General features: G+C 44.7%; 1 protein-coding gene and 1 pseudogene across 1 annotated transcript in view; both read left to right on the top strand.

Moving 5' to 3' along the window:
• LOC135278069 (uncharacterized) overlaps window positions 1–11,200 on the top strand; it is a 186,324-nt gene extending 175,124 nt beyond the window's left edge. Inside the window, exons 51-55 of the mRNA XM_064384684.1 lie at window positions 198–249; window positions 1,339–1,458; window positions 4,975–5,129; window positions 9,230–9,389; window positions 10,757–11,200. Coding sequence (XP_064240754.1) covers window positions 198–249; window positions 1,339–1,458; window positions 4,975–5,129; window positions 9,230–9,389; window positions 10,757–10,825 — 556 coding nt within the window. The 3' untranslated portion in view covers window positions 10,826–11,200. The remainder of the gene's footprint in view (window positions 1–197; window positions 250–1,338; window positions 1,459–4,974; window positions 5,130–9,229; window positions 9,390–10,756) is intronic.
• Window positions 11,201–21,502: 10,302 nt separating this feature from the next.
• Window positions 21,503–24,103, top strand: LOC105731024 (neurabin-2-like; annotated as a pseudogene).
• Window positions 24,104–24,309: the final 206 nt, after the last annotated feature.

The following is a 24,309-nucleotide window of genomic DNA, read 5'->3' as shown; positions in this document are numbered from 1 at the left end:
CCAGTACAGGACATGATGTGCTGAGTAAGAAGAGGTCAGGAAAACCTCTGCAGGTCAGGATCCAGGAGAATAATTTGTAAAAACTGTTTGCTTTGGTGCAGGAAACACCAAAGCACATAGGAGGCATTCTTTTACAAAACAGATATTATACTAAGATACTAACAATTTTTGAAGTAATGCACATTCTTATTTTATAGAGATGCCGATAGATCTTTGGACATATTTGATGAAGCGTTACATCCATTTACAGTAAGTGTCACCTTTTTTTTTTTTTTTGAGAAGGAGTTTTGCTCTTGTCTAGGCTGGAGTGCAACGGTGCCATCTTGGCTTACTGCAGCCTCCGCCTACCAGGTTCAAGCAATTCTCCTGCGTCAGACTCCCAAGTAGCTGGGATTACAGGTGCCGGCCACCATGCCTGGCTAATTTTGTATTTTGGGTAGAGATGGGGTTTCACCATGTTGGACAGGCTGGTTTCAAATTCCTGACCTTGGCCTCCCAAAGTGCTAGGATTACAGGCATGAGCCACTGTGCCTGGCCCAGCAAGTGTCACTTTTGTTGAGGTTGTATTTTCATCAGAGACTTTTATCGGTTTCATGCCAAAGTCAAAGGCATCTTTCTTTAAGTCTCGATCCCCATTTCATGTTACATCTAGTCATCTTATTTCAAAAGTGTTATAAAAAGAACATGCTGGAATAAGATCTGATCTGCAGCTCTGTTTAATTAGTGGGCTAGTGTGAGTAAATATACTGTCCAAGTAACACAAAATCTATCTTTTGGAAAGATAATTGTCAGTAGCATCAAGCAATGTAAGAATATGTAAATACTTTTAACAGAAGCATTTTTATGAAGAGAGTTAAAAAAATTAAGTCTTAATCAATTTTACATGGTGTAAAAATTTAAAAATGCACTTCCTCAGGTACATAATAGCCACATGTGGCTAGTGATTATTGTATTTAACAGCATAGGCTTAGAGTCTCATGGTTACAGGAAACTATTTTCTCAAAGTTTTATTGCAGAGCAGAATGGCAGATGGTCAGTAAGACATTAAAACCTAAGAGTAGCTTACATTTGGATAGAATCATGTGGGGGAAACAGCAAAAAAGAACAAACGTTTTCTGAGCTTAATAAGCTCATGCTATTTTTAAGTGAATGTTGGTGAGTATTAAATCATTACGGTATTTTAAGATCCTACTGCTCATATTATAAAAACTGAAAGACATCTCACCAGTCAGAATGATTGTAAGTGATACATGGGCACCAATGTGAACACTGCTGTCTTAAGAGCACTTCAGATTTTTTTTTCAATGGATACTTAGATTGCATCCTTTCTTCTTTCAGCAAGAACAGCTTCCGGAGGACTACTTGAAGTATGATCCTGAATACAAAGTGATTTTCGGATTTGTTAGAGCTCTGTCTAAAGCTCTAAGGCTAACAGCTGAATTGGCAATCGTGAGTCTGGTAAGATATTTTCTTTTTATAAAGCATCGTTAGCAATTTGTCTTGTAAACAGGGTGGTATGGTCATGTTTTTAAATAACAGTAAGTTTCTGAAATTATCTCAGAATGTTAAGAGAAACTTACGAAAGCAAATATACACATTGAGTTGAATCATCGTTTTGGCTTAGAATGTCTCAATTGCTTTTCTAATTGCAGAACAATTGCTATTAAAGACAGCAGGACGGATTTCTGATTTCTCCCCCCACACTTCAGTGCACGCATGCATACACAGTGCACACACATCCAGGGCATGTGGAGGACTTGGAATGGGGAGTGGTAACAAAACCATCCAGTTGATGGGCAGGAACAGATGCCAGTATAGGTCTAAGCTGAGTCCCAGGCTATATCCCCAGGCAGTTCTGATGCTTGCTGTGATTGCGAGCTGCTGCCCTAAATTCATTGTTCCTTGGATGATGAGTGTGTAGAATGAAACTGGACAAGCCAGGCCTGGTGGTTTCATGCCTTTAGTCCTAGCTATTTGGGAGGCTAAGTTGAGGGAATTACTTTAGTCCAGCAGTTTAAGTCCAGCCTTGTCCAAAGGATGAGACCCTGTATTTTAAGAGAAGAAAAAGTAAGGCCAGGTACAGTATCTCATGCCTATAATCCCAGCATTTTGGGAGGCCAAGTTGAAAGAATTGCTCGACTGTGGGAGTTCAAGACCAGACTGGGCAGTAAAGTGAGACCCATTTCTACCCAAAAAAAAAAAAAAAAAATCAAGAAATTAACTGGACATGGTAGCACATGCCTGTGGCCTCAGGTCCATGGTAGGCTGAAGCAGGAAGATCACTTGAGCCCAGGAGGTGGAGGCTGCAGTGACCTGTATTTATGCCACTGTACTCCAGCCTGGGCAACAGAGTGAGACCCTGTCTCAAAAACAGATAAAGCGGACAGCAGATGGGTCAGTAAGGTCTGTTATGATTTAAGGGACAAGCCCCCAGAAGAATGGCTACTAGAGTGGGAGGAGGAAAAGCAGAAGAGGATAATAAAAGGAGAAAGAATTCAAGATAGGAGAGGCTGTGGTCACAGTGCTGAGTGCTGCCAAGCGGTGACTTAATTCGTGAACACTCACTGGATGCTGACTCTGTGCTGCTCTTCTAAGTGCTGGGGTAGAGGAGAGGACAGGTGGAACACAGTTCTTGTTTCTATGAGCTTGTGTTCTAGGTGGATTGAACTTAAGTATCTTTTTAGGTAGTATGAAACAGCAGAAAGAGAAAGCAGGATAAAGGGACACAGAGTGATTGGGGGCTATTTGAGGTAGAATGGTAAGAAGAGCCTCTCTAGAGAGCTGACCCCAACTAAATGTATGACGAGAAAGAGTGCTGACATTACAGGAAGCAGGATGACTGCCAAGACAGACAGAAACATGTTTCGTGTGTGTTTGAGGAACAAACAGCAAGGTGACCAGCATGGTCAGAGTTAAGAATGAGGGAAACAGTAGAGATGAGGTACCACGGGCAGTGCCATAGCTCACGGGGCCTTTTGGCTTGCAGGCCATAGGAAGAAGTTAAGGTTTTGCTCCAGTTTGATGGGAAACTCGTGGTAGATCTTAGGCAGGGGAGTGCCACGCTCTAAATGAAGAGGCTATGCCGGCTGCTTTGGGGACAGTAGGCCATAGCTGGGAGGCAGACTGGAGGTAGAGAAGAGCGTTAAGAAATCTCTAGGGTAGTACAGGTGAGCATTGACAGACTGTGGTTCACCATGAAACGAGGCAGACTACCAGTGAAGGTAGACGTAACAGGCATTGCACACGGATTGGAGCAGGGGAAGTGAAATGCAGGTGTTTGGCCCCAGCATCTAGGCAAATGGAAATGTATGAGGAGCTCCAGTTTGTCAGTGTGAAGGCACCAGAAATAAGAGCCTATTGGCAAAACGAACCTTGGGAGAGTCATGTCAGGGCAGGCAGCGTAGGTGAAGGCGAGTTGGAAGATGAACTGGCATGAGGTTATGGTGTTGTGCACACCAGTGAGAGGACATAGTTGGAGAGCAGTGAGGCGTGGAATGGGGACAAAGGAAACACCATTTGGGAGAAGTCTCTGGTAGAGAGGAAGAAAATCTTCAGAAAGAGGTGACTGTGGGAAGAGTATTCTGCAAAAGTGAGATGGGGTCAACTGCGCTGAGGGAAGAGTTGACATCAGTGGGAATAAAGAGTTTTTCTCAAACTCACCTAGAAGGGCTTGTGGCATGGATGAGTGTCAGCAGCTCAGCAGCTCAGCGGCTCAGCAGGAAAGGGGATGGGAAGTTGAAGCCTTGCCATGTTTCAGTGCTCTTTGATTCCTATGCAGTTGAACCCAGGGAGGGAGATTCATTCTTGAAATACTTGAGAGCGCAGTTTGGGAGAAAGGGAGCAGAATCTTTAAAACATGTCATGTTCAATAGCCATTTGTTTTTGAAAACATACTTGAGTTTGGCAGCTCAGATCTGGCAATGTTTTCCAATTGGATAACCTGCATACAAGAAATAAACTCACCTGTTTTTAAAAAATAAATAAATAAAGTTTCATCCATTTGTTAAGATGTAAAGAGTTCAAGTAGCTCACAGACATACTGTTCCGCAGAGCACCCTCTGAGGTAACAACACCTCACAGCTCATCTTTAATCTTTACTCAGCTGTTCACTTTGCCCAATTCTTTGTGGGACCGATGTTTGATAGATGTAAAGTAATTCATGAAATTGTCTCACAAACTGCTGGGCAGCAGGTTTAGAGGAATCCCAGGGATACTGAGATTGGCAGCTTTTTCCACTTTAAAACCAACAGAATTGTTTAAGTTGCACATGATGTAAGACATAAGAAATTTGTATGAAGTGATCATGAAGATGTGAAAAATAGGGGCTGTGGGAAGGACTCTCCTTTGTACATGTGTGTTTCTTATCAAGTGAGCAATTGCATATGTGGAAAGTTTTACAACCCCACAGACTTGCATCCGCCATGCTGCTCTGCACAGCAGCCACTGGGAGGCTCTCTTGACCAGCAGTTTTTCAAGCTAGTGCCCCAGAAGGGTGAGTTTTTGTGATAAGGAGGTTAATATTTGCTATCACATAGGTTTTACATATTCAAGTTTGACATACTTGTAAAATTCCCATCTGCCTACTAGCTAGATGTGAGATATTCTATGTGATAGGCACTTGAGGATTTATTGAACAACTTTAATCCACACTGAGCATGTGTGTGTGTGCTCTCTCTTATGAGTGTGAAGGTGACAACACTGCCTCTTTCTATGATGCCCTTGGCTGAGACGTACAGTCATTCTTGTGACCAAAATTGGGCTGTAAATTTCTCTGGGCAGAGTAAGTAGCAGAAGTATCTGACCTATGATTGTGATATGGCCGCTTGCCTGGCCTGATGAAGTCTCTGTAGAACGTAAGAATAAAAGGCACTTACTTTCTGGTCAAGACCACAAGGAATCTGTCATTCATAAGAGTTCTTATCACAGCACTTAAACGGAGCTAAGTCAAAGGCCAGTGTTTGCTATGTTTTGCAGATTTACGTAGAGAGACTCGTGAGTTACGTTTGTATCGACATTTGTCCAACCAACTGGAGGAGGATTGTCATGGGAGCCGTTCTTATTGCCGCCAAGGCTTGGAATGATGAAGCTGTGTGGAATGAGAACTTTGACAGTGTTGCAGTTGAAGAAATGTGAGTTTGTATGGTTTTTGTGAACTTTCTTTCCTTTCTTTCTTTCTTTCTTTTTTTTTTTTTTAAGATGGAGTTTCATTCTTGTTGTCCAGGCTGTGGTGCAATGGCATGATCTCGGCTCACTGCAACCTCCGCCTCCCAGATTCAAGCGGTTCAACCTCCCGAGTAGCTGGGATTACAGGCATCCACCACCACATCCAGCTAATTTTTTGTATTTCTAGTAGAGACAGGGTCTCACCATGTTGGCCAGGCTGGTCTCAAACTCCTGGCCTCAGGTGATCCACCTGCCTTGCTTGGCCTCCCAAAGTGCTGGGATTACAGGCATGAGCAACTATGCCCAGCTGTCTTTGTGAACTTTCTAATCATTTCTCAAGACTTTTTGGTCCCGTAAACTTAACACTTTAAGAACTATTTTTAAAGTTTACATTGTACTGATAATGGAAATGGGCATAAACATCACATTTTAGAACAACTGTTCATATTTTCATTGCTCATTGGTAGGTCTTGGTAAATTGTTATTGTAATAATCTGCTCATAAATTGAAAAATATTTTTCTGTGGATATTTTTGGCAAACATTTTACCAGTGTACTACCAGAAAATAATAGTACAGTAAATATCCTTATGGCTTTTTACAAGCTGTCTGCAAGTTCCAGTCTCTCTGTAAGGAGCACATGTCTGGCCTTTGAAATCATTGTTTGGCCATTGACAGGTCTGGGGCCTGTGGACCGGGGAAAATGTGTAGCTTCACCCTGAGTCATACATTGTGTACTTGCTTTTGCTGGTGTTCTCCCTGCTTTTATCTGAAGATCTGTTTTATAGAAACCTTGAGATACAGAATAGCCACAGATCCCTGTGCCCCGTCCCCTCCCTCTTCAGAGTGTCGCATCATTGGGCTGATGAGTTAGAAGTTCCAGTGTTCCCCTCAGGCAGTCTGAGAAACATTGCTGGAGCATCACCCAATGCTCGCCACACTCAGGAGGTTCCCAGGGCACTCGTGCAACCACAGCAGCATTTGCGGGGGTGGGGGGGGCAAGTTATCCATGAGAGTGCAAGAAATCTTGCTGAGTCATGGGGTTGGCACCAACATGACACTGAAAGAAGAGCTTCATGGGTCTTTCTTCCACTCTGGCCTCCTGAGTGCTGTAAAGGGAAGGGCCTTGGAGCTAGTTGGCAGGGTGAGCCAGGGAGGCATTTCCAGCAGAGGCTCTCACAGTGTCCACTAGACAGAGAGAATGGCTTTGTGGGTGACACTTAGAAAAATCTGAAAAAAACACCTCTTGATGACATTCAGCAGCATATGAAGATCAAGATTATGACAGGCACCGGCAAGAGGTTTTGGCTTTTTGGTTTTCTTTTTTTTCACATTTGCCTATTACTCCAGATAAGACTGTCATTCAGAATGTATGCAGTCACAGAGGTGGAGCCTGATGGCTGAATAGAAATCTGTGCCAATTGTGCTCCCCATAGGAATAACAAATTTAGCAACTGTCTAAATAAAAAAGCACCTTCATAAGAACTAAAAATCAGGTAAGTGATCGTAGTACTTGGGTTTAACTTCATATCACTGAAAGAGGCACTGAACAGTGTAGAAAAGACAGTCTTGTATTGCCGATGCCACCCTGTGAACCTGTGGCAAGGAGAGAGGCTACATGCTTGGGGCAGGGAGAGCACAGCAGCTGTGGGACTTTTCCTGAACTCAGTGCTCCCTCGTCATAGCAGAAAGCACAACAAGGCTGAACTCACCCAATGCCCACCCACCGAAAAAAAAAAACATTTAGACTCGCCCCAGCCATAGGGGAGTTGTTCATCCCAGTGGATGGAACTTGAGTTGTGAAAGCCTGGCTGCTGTGGGATAAAATACTCTGGGGTCCTTAATAAACCTGAAAGCCTGTCTAGGTCACAAGGACTGCAACTCTTAGGCAAGTTCAAGTGCCGTGCTGCGCTTGGAACCAGTGTGTCAGGAGGGGCATGGGACCCTGGGAGACAGCAGCTGGGGCAGCTAGGGAGTGTTTGCTCACCCCTCCTTCAACCCTTGACAGTGCAGCTCACAGCTCTGACAAAGACTTCTTTCGTCGGCTTGAGGGGAGGAAAGAGGACTTTGTCTTGCAACTCGGATACTAGCTCAGCCACAGTGGGAGAGGACACTGGTCAGAGTCACGAAACCCACATCTGAGGTCCCAGCTTTGGGATAGCATCTCTAGGCAAACTCTGGGCCAGAAGGGAACCTGCTAGGACTCAGTGATGGCAGGATTCATCTCTTGCTGATGAAAGAGCCCTTGGGCCCTGAAGCATCATCAGTGATGACCAGGTAGTACATGCCATGGGCCTGGAGTGAGACAGAGATGTGCTGGGTCAGCTGCGGTGGCTCCAAGGAGAGACTCCCTCTGCTTGATAAATGCTGAGGGAAGAGTAAAGAGGAGTTTCCTTGAGCTTAGATACCAGCTCAGCTACAGTCAGCGGAGCACCAGGTGAGCTGTAGGAGTCCACGATTCAGGCCTTGGCTCTTGGATGGCATCTCTGGACCTACCCTGGTCCAGAGGGGAGCCCACAGCCCTGAAGAATGAGTTCCAGGGAAGGCTGCACTCACAAGCTGATTAATACCTTGGGGTATTATTAAGTGAACATCCGTGGGGTATTATTAAGTGAACATCTGTGGTGACCTGGCACTAAGCTCCATGGGACTGCAATGATGTGCGTGGGGACTGGCTACTCTGCCTAGGGAAAAGGGAAGGAAGAGCGGGAAGGGATTTGCCTGGTGGATTCAGTGCCAGCTCCAGCCATGGTAGAACAGGACACCAGGTAGATGTCTAAGGTTTATGACTCCAGCCTAGGCTCCCAGGCAGCACCTTTGAACCCATCCAGGTGTTATACCCAAGTGAGTCAAGGAATGAGCCACACTCTGAGGTTGAATTATGAGTCCTTTATTTTAGCCAGTGACCAAGAGGTGGCTAACACCCAAAATTCTCTCGGCCCTCAAGAAAGAGTTAAGGGGTTTCTTATACCCTAGTTTGAAAAGGGAGGGGGGAACCTAGCTGAAGCAATTTTTTCACAGAAGCAGAGTAAGCAAAAAAGTTAAAAGATAAACTGGTATGTGAGAAATAAAACAGTACCAGGTGCGAGGGCTAGAGCTGTCATAAAAAGACATCCAATTTATACATATGGGGGCTCTGGGTACTCAACAGCAACTGCATTCCCAGGCTCTGCTGGAACTGCTTAACTCAGGCGCTTATCAGCAGATGCACTCCGGGATGTGCCCAGTGTCATCCTGCCCCAGCTACATACTGCATTTACTTACTTAATGAGGGGAATAACTAAAATGAAGACACGAAGGTGGAGTCTGTCTGGCTCAAGAAGCTAACATGAAGCCTGAACAGCTCTCAGCTAAGAAAGAGAGAGTCGGTTTAAGCCAACGACAAGCAGGTTATCACATAGGGACCAGGGCAACTTACTGCACTTAAGGGAAGGACAGAAGCCTGGCTAGCTTCACTACCTGCTAATTGTAGAGCCCCGGGGCCTTGAGTGACATAAGTGGCAGCAGGTAGATGTTACAGTGGGCCTTGTGCAGTCACAATGCTGTGCTGACTTCAGACCTAGTGCCGTCTGGACAGACCTAGTGCTGTTCCAGAGGTCGTGGCCACAGGGGTGCTTGTATCGCTCCTCTCCCAGCTCCAGGCAGCCTAGCACAGAGAGACAGACTTCATTTGTGGGAAAGTAAGGGAAGAAGGGAGCCTGTCTGCTAATACAGAGAATTCCTCCAGGTTTTATCCGAGACCACCAACGTGGTACCTCCACAAGTCTGCAAAAACAATGACATTCTTCACAGAAATAGAAAATCAAGTGTATTAACACACTTTTTATATCCATGTTTTTTTCCAATACAAGTTTTTTCTATTTTCAAAGAGAGCTGGGAAAGTTGCATGCTTTCTTGTATTTCTTCGATCGATAGCGTTCTGTCCAGTGTGAGTTCTTTCATGCGTTCTAATAAACTAGAGCACGGGATGGCTTTACCACGTTTCTTACATGAGAATAATGTTTTTGAAGCTGGCCCGGTGAACTAACATGGTCCTGTGTTGGTTTTGTTGTGTTTCTCCTTCCCCAGGAATGAGTTGGAAAGGCAGTTCTTGAAGCTAATTGATTATAATATCCAAGTTCCTGGCAGCATTTACAGCAAATACTACTTTGATCTTTGCACTTTGGCACAAGACCACGCGGATTTGCCTCTTCAGCTCCTTGACAGAGAAAGAACACGGAAGCCGGAGGTAAGACTATGAAGTTACTAAGTGGATTTGCAGTCGGCAGTGCCAACATCTGTGACTAAGTCATATTAAGTTATGATTAGAAAAATGGAAAGCTTCCGCCCAGTGCAGTGGCTCATGCCTGTAATCCCAGCACTTTGGGAGGCTGAGGTGGGTGGATCACGTGAGGTCAGAAGTTCGAGGCTAGGCTGACCAACATGAAGAAATACTGTCTCTACTAAAAATACAAAATTAGCTGGGTGTAGTGATGCATGCCTGTAATCCCAGTTACTCTGGAGGCTAAGGCAGGAGAATTGCTTGAACCCTACAGGCGGAGGTTGCAGTGAGCCAAGATCACGCTACTGAACTCCAGCCTGAGCAACAGAGTGAGACTCCGCCTGAAAAAAATATCTATGTTTTAATCAAGTTTAATTCATTGTCAATGGTTTGCTTTTGAACCTTTGCCCTTTCAGATAATCATACAGAAGTGATTTCTTGCCATTTTATTCCTAATGATGTCTAGGAATAGACATCATTATATAATGCACTTACCACTCTTGACTATTTTTTATTACTCAGTTTGCAAATTTATGTCATTTTCTACTGTGTATACTACAGTGCAGTCAGTCCCATGGGTGTGTTAGACAAACCATTAGTGCCTAAGCCGAGAGACCTGCACTTAGACTGTATGAGGTGTGTGTGTCTGAAGTATTGGATGCAGGAAGTACATGGGATTTTACTGGAAATGATAACTTTTATAACTTTCATGGGACTAAGTAATATTTATGGTTTGTGACTTTTGGTAATTACACAGTAAAAATACAGCTGACAAGGTTGAACATTTAAAATAGGCATGCTCTGTAGTACCCTGGAAGTACTTTAAAATAATACTTTTTTACCATAATGTGCAAGTGAAGTGTAGTGCCTTTTGATGCTTTAGTCATTAGACTTCATTGACATTCCAATACAATCCAGCGCATGCCTGCCTCATTAAAATTTGCTTTGAGTATATAATTACTGCAAATTGGTAGAATTTGAATAGATTAATAAACTAACTTTTTGCAAAAGTTTGTGTTCATTACATTTAAGGAACAAGTGCACAGGTAACAGATGCTGCTGCTGTTAGAAGCCTGTCACAATACTGTGACATCTTTGGGAAGCTAATTTTTAAGTAACTTAATAAAACAAGCCCCCCTTTGCTCCAGCAATCTAATTCTAGCCCTGAGATTACCTTAGTGAGTTGACAGAAGTTGGCAGTGTAAACCTCAGCCTAAGTAGCTGTAACTGAACTACCTAAAGAAGTCTGCATGTGTGGCTTATTATCAGTGGTGACTGTTAAAAAGTTGGAACCCTTTTTAAAATTGTACCTCTTTTCTGTTTGACATTCTTAGGCTTTTTCAAGGATGAGAAAAGACGGAGACGTAGATAGCGCTGCCAAGAACAGGTCTTTTGAGTGCTGATGATTTAACTAATCTTCAGTGCGCTAAGGCCATCCTCTCCTAAAGGAAGAAATGAGGAGTAATGTAACATCTGAACCCCTCATCTAAAAAGACAGGAAAATACCACCTCTCCTGCTACAGAACTAGAAAACTTCATATTTTCAAAAGAAGAAACACCTCAATTCAAGTTAACTCAAGGACAACTAAGACCTTGTCAGGGCAACAACACACTCTTACACTCTTCTGTCTGTTTTAATGTAAACACAGTTATAGATGCCTCTTCAAAGTGAAGGTTCCTTCTGCCTATGCACAGAGACTTCCTTAGTGTGTGGGCTGATAGCTGTGAATTATGTAAGGCTTTTAAAACAATAAAAGCTTTTTCAATGTTAAAGATAACTTTTCTGTTTCTTTCCTATTTTTTTCTCCCAATATTGCTGCACATGCATTTGGAATCAATGCAGTATTCCTATTAAAACATGGGACTCAGCTGGGCATCATGGCTCAAGCCTGTAATCCCAGCACTTTGGGAGGCTGAGATGAGCAGATCATGAGGTCAAGAGATGAAGACTATCCTGGCCAGCATGGTAAAACCCTGTCTCTACTAAAAATACAAAAATTAGCTGGGTGTGGTGGCAGGTGTCTGTAGTCCTAGCTACTCAGGAGGCTGAGGCAGGAGAATCGCTTAAATCAGGAAGACAGAGGTTGCAGTGATTCAAGATCATGCCACTTCATTCCAGCCTGGACAGAGGGAGACTTTCTCTGAAAAAAAAAAACATGGGACTCTAACAACTCCCAAAGCCAGTAGGAGCAGATGCAGCATTGTCAGGGATTGAAGGGCTCTTCCTTCCTACTCTCACTTGATATGTCTTAAAGCATTTTTGTAAGTTGCCTTAACCATTCACAAGTTGGTTTAATTCATGCCTGTGTTTAAGATAGAATATTTGTTTCTGTTTTTGCTTAAGCTCTTTTCAATTATAAGATAATTCATTACGCTTAACATCACTCTCTGGCCATAATACTTAGTAACATAGTGCATTAGATGGCATCTTTGAATAGTTGATTATTGTGTCTGAGAGGAAAAACACATTAGAACATAAAATTAAATATGCCAAAGAGAAAGGATTTCCAGGAATACCGTAGAATTAGAACAAGGGTGTTGGAGGTTTTCAAACAGTTACACAGAAAAAGTAAGTACAGAAAGTAGAGTTAAAGTTTCTCTATACAGAGGGTGACTTAAGCTTACATTTTAATTAAAAATCACTGGCTTTTTTTAGAACTAATCTAGCCACTCATTTTCAGTGATTCTCACTAAATCCTGATAATATTGGTATACTCTTATCCATTTTAATTTTTCATTTTAAAAAAATTCCTTAGAATTTAAGGTAAAATCTTCAACTTAACATCTTATCTTGATAAACTGCAGACTAGAATCAATGATCTGATGTAACTTAGAAGAAAAAGTCAGTGATGAATCCTTATTTATAAGATGGTTTGCACCTTATTAATATGACATTAACTAGAAGTTGTGACATATATGAGTGGTCAAATATTTAAAAACCAGTTTGGCAAAGGGACATTGGACATAAATCCTTGACTTCAAGAGTAAGGGCTGGTGCAGTGGCTCATGCCTGTAATCCCAGCACTTTCAGAGGCTGAAACGGGCAGATCACTTGAACCCAGAAGTTCAAGACCAGCCTGGCCAACATGGCAAAACCTCTTCTCTACTAAAAACACAAAAATTAGCTGAGCATGGTGGCAGTTGCCTATAGTCCTAGCTCCTTGGGAGACTGAGGCACAAGAATCACTCCAGCCTGGGAAGCAGAGGTTGCAGTGAGGCGTGATCATGCCTGCACTTCAGCCTAGGTGACAAAAATAGAGTAAATCAATAGAATAGGGACCAGTAATATCGTTCTTTCCTTTGGCTTAAATTCCAGAAGGCAATATAGTCATTTTGATAAATGAAAAATGAGGTCAAGTTGGAATAAGAATATAAATGTCACTGAAAGTGGGTAGGTTCTCTGACAACTGTTACGGGACATGGAAACTAAGTTAGTAGTAGGTGGTAACTGTGGCAGATTTCATAGAGTTTGATACCTGGGAAAGATTAGTTCTCTAACATAAGACTATGAAAAAGATTGACAACCAAAGCTCAAATTTACTTTCATTTTTAGGATTATTTTAACATTTGTAATACAGACACCAGTGAAATTTTAACTCTGGTATAGTGTGAACTAAAACGTTTACATCTTCATTACAAAGAAAAGACAAAGATCTGAAATATGGATTTGAAGTAAGTGAAATGGCCATTTTTGTAGCATAAAAGCGGTTGCCTATTGACGGTTCTATATAGTTTATTCTGAGGTGAACTATGTAATGTTAAAGCTCAACGTTTCTAGAGAAATTTTATCCTGGTATTTTATTCACATGTTCTCTTTTTGTAACCTAGATGCCCATACATTACTGAAATCCAGCAACACTGTCTGATTTTATTGCAGCTCAAAGTTCATTTTTTTGATGTAGTTTTCCCACATTTCTAAATACACTATTCCTTGGTTTAAAAAAAAAACATGCCAAAGCCAATCTTAACCAAAAGCCAAATTATTCTTGATTCTGTATTTAGGTTATGCAGTGTTTCTGGAAACACTTTGCTGCGGTGTGCAGATTCGCTAGAATCTTTCATCACCCAGCCCTTTTCCTAACACATTTAAGATTTCTGTGGCTTCATTTTTCCATCGCACAGCATCCTTGAGTATGGAACTACTTGGAAAATCCTTTGACAGCTGGCAGAGAAATCTCCCAGGTAAGTGCTAGTTTCTATGCAGATTTGTAGAAAACACCCAGAATCTATCAAGTTAAGGATTAAATGACCTTAAGTTTAATGGCCAGACACTTATTTACCTGGTTGGGCCCAGCGTTGTGCCAGTGATCAATGCAAAATATCTAGGAGGCCTTCAGTGAAGTCTGCCTCCTAGGACACAGGTTGCTAAGGCAATTTCCTTCTTTCTTTCTTTTTTTCTTTCTTTCTTTTTCTTTCTTTCACTTTCTTTTTCTTTCTTTCCTTTCTTTTTCTTTCTTCTTTCTTTCTTGCTTTCTTTTTTCTTTCTTTCCTCTCTCTTTATTTTTTTTTATTGTACTTTAAGTTCTGGGGTACATGTGCAGAACTTGCAGGGTTGTTACACATGCCACAGTGGTTTGCTGAATCCATCACCCCCGTCACCTACACTAGGTATTTCTCCTAATGTTATCCCTCCCCAATCTCCCCATCCCCTGCTATTCTTCCTCTAACTCCCGACCCCACAACAGACCCCAGTGTGTGATGTTCCCCTCCCTGTGTCCATGTGGTCTCATTGTTCAATACCCATTTACGAGTGGGAATATGTGGTGTTTGGTTTTCTGTTCTTGTGTCAGTTTGCTGAGAATGATGGTTTCCAGCTTCATCCATGTCCCTGCAAAGGACACAACTCCCCATTTTTTATGGCTCCATAGTATTCCATGGTGTATATGTGCCATATTTTCTTTATCCAGTCCATCACTGATGGGCATTTGGGTTGGTTCCAAGTCTTTGCCATTGTAAACAGTGCCACAATGAACATACATGTGCATGTGTCTTTATAACAGAATGATTTATAATCCTTTGGGTATATACCCAGTAATGGGATTGATGGATCAAATGGAATTTCTATTTTTAGAACCTTGAGAAATTGCCACACTGCCTTCCACAATGGTTGAACTAATTTACACTCCCACCAACAGTGTAACAGCATTCCTATTTCTCCACATCCTCTCCAGCAATTTCTGTTGAACTTTTTCAAATGCATTTGACAAGTGACAGAACTTGTACTTAATGTGAAATTTAAAGAATATCAGCTTGTGGTTTAGGATTTCTAGGGTAAAGAACAACTTAGTGGGAAAGAAAAGTGGTATAGACATTATAAGAATCTTGAGTCCAGTGAAAAATGGTTAATGTTCTTTGAGAAGGAACAGGTTAGGTGACTCTTAGAACTGCTGTAAGGAAGCTGAGCAATTGGACTGTGATTAGGAAAACTCAGTGATAGGCCTAGAACCTAAGGTCTTTAGTAAAATATGGGTGGTATCTCCTTCAAAAAACCTCCATGGATTCCAAAAACAGGCTGCTGGCTTCTTAAAAATATATATTGCTTTATCCTCACCTTCTCAACTCTACGAACATTTACCTGTCACCCGAGCTGGGGACTCCTGTGTCTCCTCAGTGTGACAACTGATCACAGTCAGAGTGCTTTATCCACCTCCCCTTCCAGCCCCTGCTTCACCCAAGACCCTTAGAACTCTCCTTAAACAAAATCTTCCCAGCCTCACCCTTACCCTTTCTGCTACTTTGCACTGTGGCAGTGCTTGATGTTTTTCATTGTGACCCACTGCCAAAGCATTAACACCAGGTTCCAGAACACCCAGGTTGCATGTAGCTTGCAGGCTAACTGACCCCTTTTAATTTCCTTTATGTGAGTCCTCTGTGTGTGTTCTCTGAAACACCTGTTCCCAATTTGCTGCACTTGCTGATTCTGACCTACTCACAGCCTTACTTAGGCATTCTCAATCTAGCCTGAGGATGAGGTTGTACCCCTTCCTTCCAAAACCTCTTTTCCCCGGCATTAATGCCTTGTTCTGAAGGTAACTCCCTCTCACGTAGTCTAGAGGATTCCCTCTTTAATTCTAAAATCAGTCTGCTGTATTCATCTCCTCCACCAATTCTGCTCTTCACAATTGCATTTCACCTCCCCAACTTGGGAATGCAGCAATTTTGGTTCGGGCCTCTAAATGTCCCAGTGTTTTTGAAGATGAGATCCCCATCCACCTCCCTCTCAGCAGCTAGAAGAGCTTGTGAAAAATGCAGCTTCTCTAAATGCAGTGTGGTATCCTGGATTTGATCCTGGGACAGATAAAGAGCGTGAGTGGAAAATCTGATGAAGTCTGGAGTTAGGAGTAACGTGCCAACACTGACTTTTTAGTTTTTACAAATGTACGATGTCGATACAAGATGTTCACATCAGTGGGGAAATGGTAAGGGCATACAGAAACGCTGCATTATTTTTGTGACTTTTTGTAAGTTTCTTTTTATAAAACAGCATCTTGGGTCCCAGAACTAATGAATCTCCGTTCCTCGGGCCAAGGCGTAGGAATCTAAAGTTGTAGCAGACACCCTGAATGATTCAAATAGAAATTCTAGTCCTGTCAATTTCCTTTTATTCCTTGTCTGAACAGTTGCCTCTCCCTCGTTTCACTTACCTTAACGTGAGTTCATCCTTTAACGCTTCTGAATCCTAAGATTTAAGTCCTGTTATCTACTTTTCCCAGATGAGAAAACTGAATAGTAAGAGGTGGAGTGTCCAGGATCCCAGAGCTCATAAAAGGTGAAGTGGGGAATTAAATTCCCAATCAGGCTCGCTCCCAAGTCTATGCTTATAGCCACGAGCTCAAGAGCTCTGTAACTGAAGGAACAAAAAGCAGCATTCTCACCAATATTATCCTGGGCCCACCTATTTATCCACCTTTCCAAGTCCACCAGCCCCTCTGCTTCAGCATGTGGACTTTGCCCTTTCCTTCCTTTCCACTGGAGGAAAATGAGCAACGGGAAAGCATGGGGAAGATGTGCTGAGGAGAGCCCTGCATGCGGAAGGTGGAAGGTGCAGTTGCTCTTCTCAGTACTTAGCTTAACAGCTATATTTTCTAGTCTGCCTCTCGCAGCTGCCTTAACTTACATACTAATGTAACAAAGTTCATAGCGCCTGCTTTGGCATGAAATGACATGCTCTCATATATTACTAATTCACTTCTCACTAGATTTATGTGGTCTCCCTGAAACACTTTAAGCTCCTACTTACAGAGTCATGTCTCGCTTATACTCATGTCTCAGAGTATGATGGAGAATGCTGACATACCAGGCGTTTGGTAGACTGGTGGCTAACCTTTATTTTGCCAAAGCAGCAATCAGCAGAAGGTGGTGTGAAAATGCATCTGAGGCTCACTAAGCATCTGTTTAGATTACTAGGGAGAAGCCAACTCTCGGTTTGTGCCTGAGCTTCCTGATTTGGATTTGGAGCTCAATAGCAAGTTGTGGGTCCAACAGGTGTATAGGAAAGTTTTAGGATTTTCTGTCCTCCAACCAGACGCATAAAAAAGCACTGTTTCTATTCAGATTGTTTCAGCATAAATCGAGCATTTATAAAATGGAAGGCTCTCTTGGGCAATGACTATTTTCCCATGTATCTTCATTTCTTCAAGTGGATCATGAAACAACAACAGGTTTGCCAGGAGAAACCTAGGAAGCATATTCAATTAAAACATGCTATAATTCATTCTGCTTCTGTGATTGGAATTTGCTTGAGTTTAATGATTAATAAAATTTTTGCTGCTTAAATTTTAGGTACATCCGAAAACTATGATTTTAGAATTAAAATCCACATCTTTCCTTATAGATCCTTAGGAAGCAGTGTATCTCTACATGTAAACATGAAAAGAGACTTCTATGGCATTTATTTTCTTTGCTTTTGCTTTAATATATGTTAAAATTGATGTACATTAATTGGGAACAAAGAAACAAAAACATTTCATTTTATCATAAATAATATGCATATTTAACAAAAATGTTATATCATTATCTTTCTATAAATAGAATACACACAAAACATTTTTGCAAATAATAAAATTAACAAAAATAGATAGGACTAACATAACCAAATACAACTGCCTTTCTACTGACTGTCAGGAACAAAATAGAAACAAGACTTAGCAAGATGACCTGGGTTTCTTTTTGTTAGTGTTAAAACTTCAGATTTATAATCTCATCAATATTACATAGATTTTAGTCAGGACATAGGCATGGGCAAAGGCTTCATGACTAAAACACTGAAAGTAATGGCAACAAAAGCCAAAATTGACAAATGGAATCTAATTAAACTAAACTTCTGCACAGCAAAAGAAACATCATCAGAGTGAACAGGCAAGCTACAGAATGGGAGAACATTTTTGCAATCCATCTGACAAAGGGCTAATATCCAGAATCTGCAAAGAACTTAAACAAGTTTACAAGAAAAAGAAGCCCATCAAAATGTGGGCAAACGATATGAATGGACAATTCTCAAAAGAAAACATTTATGCAGCCAACTAACATATGAAAAGAAGCTCATCATCACTGGTCATTAGAGAAATGCAAATCAAAACCATAATGAGATACCACCTCACGCCAGTTAGCATGGCGATCATTAAAAAGTCATGAAACAACAGATCCTGGAGAAACAACAGATGTGGAGAAATAGGAAGGCTTTGACACTGTTGGTGGGAGTGTAGATTAGTTCAACCTTTGTGGAAGACAGTGTGGTGATTCCTCAAGGATCTAGAACTGGAAATATCATTGGACCCAGGAATCCCATTGCTGGGTATATACCCAAAGGATTATTAATCATTCTTCTATAAAGACACATGCACGTGTATGTTTATTGTGGTACTGTTCACAATAGTGAAGACTTGGAACCAACCCAAATGCCCATCAGTGACAGATTGGATAAAGAAAATGTGGCACATATACACCATATGCCATGGAATACTATGCAGCATAAAAAAGGATGAGTTCATGTCCTTTTCAGGGACATGGATGAAGCTGGAAACCATCATTCTCAGCAAACTAACACAAGAACAGGAAACCAAACACCATGTGTTCTCACTCATAAGTGGGAGTCTAACAATGAGAATACATGGTCACAGGACACACTGGGACCTGTTGGGTGGTAAGGGACTAGGGGAGGCTAGCATTAGGAGAAATAGCTAATGTGGATGATAGGTTGATGGGTGCAGCAAACCACTATGGCATGTGCATACCCATGTACAAACCTGCATGTTCTGCACGTGTACCCCAGATCTTAAAGGGTAAAAAAACCAAAAAAACAAAACTACTCCAACTGCATATTATGCATGAAGAACTAACCTTTGGGACCACCAAACTGTAAAACTGCTGCCAATAGGAAGTGGTAGGATCCTATTGCTTGAATCATTGAAAACCAAATAAATTATAAGGAGTATGTGGGTGAGAAAGCAGGCCAAAGAATTATTAGCTCTGTTGTTCTGTATGTCACATGATGTCATGAACTTCAGTTACACAAACAAAACCATTTACAAAGACTATGAAAAGTGTCCAAATTACTAGTCTCTTAAAATAGGAGCAGAGATGTCCTAGAAGTGTTAGGTAAGTCTTCCTCTTCAGTTGACACTCTCAGTAATTACCTATATAGTATACTACATTGAAGGAAAAGAGACTGATAATTTTTATTACTGATTTCATCATTTCTCTCTTGTTTTCTTCACTTGGAATTTGAAGCAAGGTCCATAAGTCACTTTGTGTCTGTATTTATGGCTGGCACTACACAGGCCACGTGGGACAGGGCAGGGGCCCAGAGCTTCAGTGCGTAGTGCTCAACAATGATGCAGGAAGAAATGCTTCACTTTCGGTGTAACAAGGATTTAGGAACAAAAACAGCCTTTACAGGAAGGGCTTCAAGCAGGTCAATGTGGCACCAAGGCTGTGATGCTGAAGTTGAAATAGTGATAGTGAAAGTTTAGATTTGAAAACTGGAAGGAACATCACAGAACACTTGGCTTAGGTTTACAAAGGTTGTGCTAGAATCACTTTGCTTTAGTCAATACGGTGAGAGAAAAAGGATCCTGTTGTATGATGTACTTTTACTGCCGATTGCATTGACACCATGATTGAGTCACGTCTCCCAAGAGACGTGAAAAGGTGGACCTACAAAAACTTGTATGCAAATATTTACAGCAACATTATTTGTAATAGCCAAAAGTGTTGATTTTGTATCTTGCAACTTTGCTGAATTCCACTATTAGCTCTGACAGGTATTTTGTGTAAGTTAGGGTTTTCTACATGTAAGATCATGTCACCTACAAACATGAAGATAATTTACTTCTTCCTTTCTACTCAGAATGCCTTTTATTTATTTTTCTTGCCTAAGTAGTCTGGTTAAAACTTCTAGTTCTATATTGAATAGAAATGGTGAAAGTGGGCACCTTGTCTTGTTCCTGATCTTAGGGGAGAAGCCTTCAATTGTTTCTCCATTGAGAATAATATTCCTTGTGGATTTTTCCTACATATTTATTATGCCGAGGACATGTACACTTCTTTTTTTTTTTTTTTTTTTTTTTTAATTGCATTTTAGGTTTTGGGGTACATGTGAAAAACATGCAAGGTTGTTGCATAGGTACATATGTGGCAGTGTGATTTGCTGCCTTCCTCCCCTTCACCTATATCTGGCATTTCTCCCCATGCTATCCCTCCCCAACTCCCCACCCCCTCTATCCCCCCTCTCCCCCCCCCAACAGACCCCAGTGTATAGTGCTCCCCTCCCTGTGTCCATGTGTTCTCATTGTTCAGCACCCACCTATGAGTGAGAACATGTGGTGTTTGATTTTCTGTTCTTGTGTCAGTTTGCTGAGAATGATGGTTTCCAGGTTCATCCATGTCCCTACAAAGGACGCGAACTCATCGTTTTTGATGGCTGCATAATATTCCATGGTGTATATGTGCCACATTTTTCCTGTCCAGTCTATCATCGATGGGCATTTGGGTTGGTTCCAGGTCTTTGCTATTGTAAACTGTGCTGCAATGAACATTCGTGTGCATGTGTCCTTATAGTAGAACGATTTATAATCCTTTGGATATATACCCAGTAATGGGATTGCTGGGTCAAATGGAAGTGCTTTTCATGTGCCAAGCTTTTCTGAATGCTCTCCACATATTATTTCCTTAATTGCACATAATTCTGTGAAATAGGCTCTATTACACTTCTTTATTTCAGATGAGAAAACTATTGCACAGTGAGGTATCTGCTCCCTATAAATGAGATGATTTCTGTATGTGGATTTTGTTTTCATATGGCATGCTGGTTTTATTAAAATAATGATTTATTTAGTTATATTAAGCTTTAATTTTAAACAAACCAACTTTGTAGCATTATGAATCACCCCATATTGTGAATTTAGATCACACAATCACTTATTAGATGATAGACTACTGCAGTACAGTGCTAAAGGTCATGATTACTCCATATCCTACTTAGAACACAATTGTTTGGAGTTTTTGTTTTTTGAGACAGAATGTCTCTCTGTCTCCCACGCTGGCGTGCAGTGGCATGTAGCCTCAATTTCCTGGACTCAAGTGATCTTCCACTTAAAAAATCTAATATATAGGCTGGGCACGATGGCTCATGCCTGTATTCACAGCACTTTGGGAGGCCCAGTTGGGTGGATCACTTGAGGTCAAGAGTTTGAGACCGAGCAGCCGCTCGGGCAGAGCCAGAGAAAGACCGAGGCTCCGGGCACGGCAGGGAGGGAGGGAGGCGAGGCAGCGGAGCGGCCCGGGCCGGCGGAGCAGCCATGGGCGCCGGGGTGCCGGGCCCCGCCACAAGCTGAGGCCTCCGGCCGGACTGGGGAACGCCCCGGCTGCCAGCCCCGCTGACACTGCCTCGGACGATGCGAGCCGGCGACGCTGCGGCTGCTTCGCGGGCAGGGCGCGCGCTCCCACCAGCCCCAGCCACCCCTGTGCTAATTTGGGTGGGGGTCACAGTACCAGGCAGCTCGGGCTTTCGAAGCGGGGTTGGCTGTTTTCGGCAGCTTGATTGGGGGAGGCGACACACAGGGCTCTTGGAGATTTTTTTTTAAAAAGCGGGATTAACTGTTTTTGGCAGCTTGGTTTTGGGGGACCCTAAAAAAGGCCTCCTGGGGTTTCTTTTATCGGGAGGAGGGGGCGGTGGTCCCGACTTGGCCAGCCGCCTGTTAAGGGGGGGAGCGGATAGCGGGGGAATGCGAATCCGGCTCCCCCCCACCATGATGAAGACGGAGCCGCGGGGGACCGGGGGTCCTCTCTGGAGCGCCTCCCCGTACCGCAGCGCCTACGAGGCGGGCATCCAGGCACTGAAGCCGCCCGACGCGCCCGGGCCCGACAAGGCACCCAAGGGGGCCCACCACAAGAAATATGGCTCCAACATCCATCGCATCAAACGTATGTTCCTGCAGATGTGCACGACGGCAGGCCCTCGGGCGAGGCGGGCGGCGGCGCGGGCCTGGTCCGGGCCCCGCGGGCGTCCGAGCGCGGCGTGCGCCTGTCGCTGCTGCGGGCCAGCAGCCTGAACTAGAACGTGGACCACAGCGCCCTGCTGAAGCTGGGCATCAGCGTGTCGGAGCGCGTGAGCCGCTTCGACTCCAAGCCCGCGCCCTCCGCGCAGCCCGCGCCGCCGCCGCACCCGCCGTCCCGGCTGCAGGAGACGCGGAAGCTGTTCGAACGGAGCGCCCCGGAAGCCGCAGGCGGCGACAAGGCGGCCGCTGAGACAGGAGGGCGCCGACCTGCAGGACCGGAGGAGCTGGACGTGGTGGTGCGCTTCAACGGCAGCACCGAGGCGCTGGAAAAGCTCGATCCCGACGCCGTGTCCCCGACGGTCAGCCCACTCAGCGCAGTCTTCGAGAAGGCCGACTCGAGGACCGGCCTCCCACCACGGGCCCGGGCTCCCCAGGGCCGTAGGGGGGCCCCAGGTCAGCTCGAAGCTGGTCAGCAAGCAGTCCCGAGTGTTCCAGCCGCCGCCGCCCGCCCCGTCGGGGGATGCCCCAGCCGAGAAGGAGTGCTGTCCCGCAGGGCAGCAGCCCCCGCAGCACCGAGTGGCCCCCGCCCGGTCGCCCCCCCAAGCCCCGGGAGGTGCGCAAGATTAAGCCGGTGGAGGTGGAGGAGAGCGGGGAGTCGGAGGCCGAGTCGGCGCCCCGGGAGGTGATCCAGGCCGAGGTGACGGTCCACGTGGCCCTGGAGAATGGCAGCACCGTGGCAACCGCAGCCAGCCCCTCGCCCGAAGAGCCAAAGGCCCAAGCGGCCTCGGAGAAGGAGGCGGCAGCGGTGGTAGCGCCGCCAGAGCGGAGGGTGGGCAATGGCCGGGCCCCGGACGTGGCCCCCGAGGAGGTAGATGAATCCAAGAAGAAGGACTTCTCGGAGGCGGACTTGGTGGACGTGAGCGCCTACAGTGGGCTCGGTGAGGACTCTGGGGGCAGTGCCCTGGAGGAGGACGACGAAGAAGACGAGGAGGATGGGGAGCCCCGCTACGAGCCCGAGTCGGAGTGCGTGGAGATCCCGGGACTCTCGGAGGAGAACCCGGCCCCGAGCCGGAAGATCCATTTCAGCACGGCGCCCATCCAAGTGTTCAGCACCTACTCCAATGAGGACTACGATCGTCGCAACGAGGATGTGGATCCCATGGCGGCCTCTGCTGAGTACGAGCTGGAGAAGCAGGTGGAGAGGCTGGAGTTGTTCCCTGTGGAGCTGGAGAAGGACTCCGAGGGCCTGGGCATCAGCATCATCGGCATGGGGGCCGGAGCGGACATGGGCCTGGAGAAGCTGGGCATCTTCGTCAAGACAGTGACGGAGGGCAGTGCGGCTCATTGGGATGGCAGGATCCAGGTGAACGACCTCCTGGTAAGGTGGATGGAACGAGTCTGGTGGGAATGACCCAGAGCTTTGCGGCATCCGTGCTCCAGAACACCAAGGGCCGAGTGCGGTTTATGATTGGCCGGGAGCGGCCAGGAGAGCAGAGCGAAGTGGCCCAGCTAATTCAGCAGACTTTGGAGCAGGAGCGATGGCAGCGGGAGATGATGGAGCAAAGATATGCCCAGTATGGGGAGGATGACTAGGAGACGGGAGAGTACGCCACTGATGAGGACGAGGAGCTGAACCCCACGTTCCCAGGTGGCGAGATGGCCATTGAGGTGTTTGAGCTAGCGGAGAACGAGGACGCGCTGTCCCCTGTGGACATGGAGCCCGAGAAGTTGGTGCACAAGTTCAAGGAGCTCCAGATCAAGCATGCGGTCACCGAGGCAGAGATCCAGCAGCTGAAAAGAAAGCTGCAGAGCCTGGAACAGGAGAAGGGGCGCTGGCGGGTGGAGAAGGCCCAGTTGGAGCAGAGCGTGGAGGAGAACAAGGAGTGCATGGAGAAACTGGAAGGCTACTGGGGCGAGGCCCAGAGCCTGTGCCAGGCTGTAGATGAGCACCTGCGGGAGACCCAGGCACAGTACCAGGCCCTGGAGCGCAAGTACAGCAAGGCTAAGCGCCTCATCAAGGACTACCAGCAGAAGGAGATCGAGTTCCAGAAAAAGGAGACGGCACAGCGTCAGGTTCTGGAGGAATCGGAGCTAGCCAGAAAGGAGGAGATGGACAAGCTCCTGGACAAGATCTCAGAACTAGAAGGAAACTTGCAAACACTGAGGAATTCCAATTCTACTTAACAGGAATCAATCCTTGACTGGACAATAATTAACCCCCTACCACTGTCCTCCCTCCCCTGTCCTCAACACCCCACCCCTCCCCCATCAGCCTGGGGACGGTGCCCCAACTCCCCCCACCCTTCCACCCCACCTCCCCCAGCTTCAGGGACCAGAGGGCTCATATCACAGGCCCCCTTAAAATGGCTTGGGCAGACAGAGGTGGCCGG

This window comes from Aotus nancymaae, unplaced genomic scaffold, assembly GCF_030222135.1.
Source record: "Aotus nancymaae isolate 86718 unplaced genomic scaffold, 86718_ANA_hifiasm-v0.15.2.pri h1tg000036l, whole genome shotgun sequence".
NCBI lineage: Eukaryota > Metazoa > Chordata > Mammalia > Primates > Aotidae > Aotus > Aotus nancymaae.
This window is presented reverse-complemented; position numbering and strand designations above follow the sequence as displayed.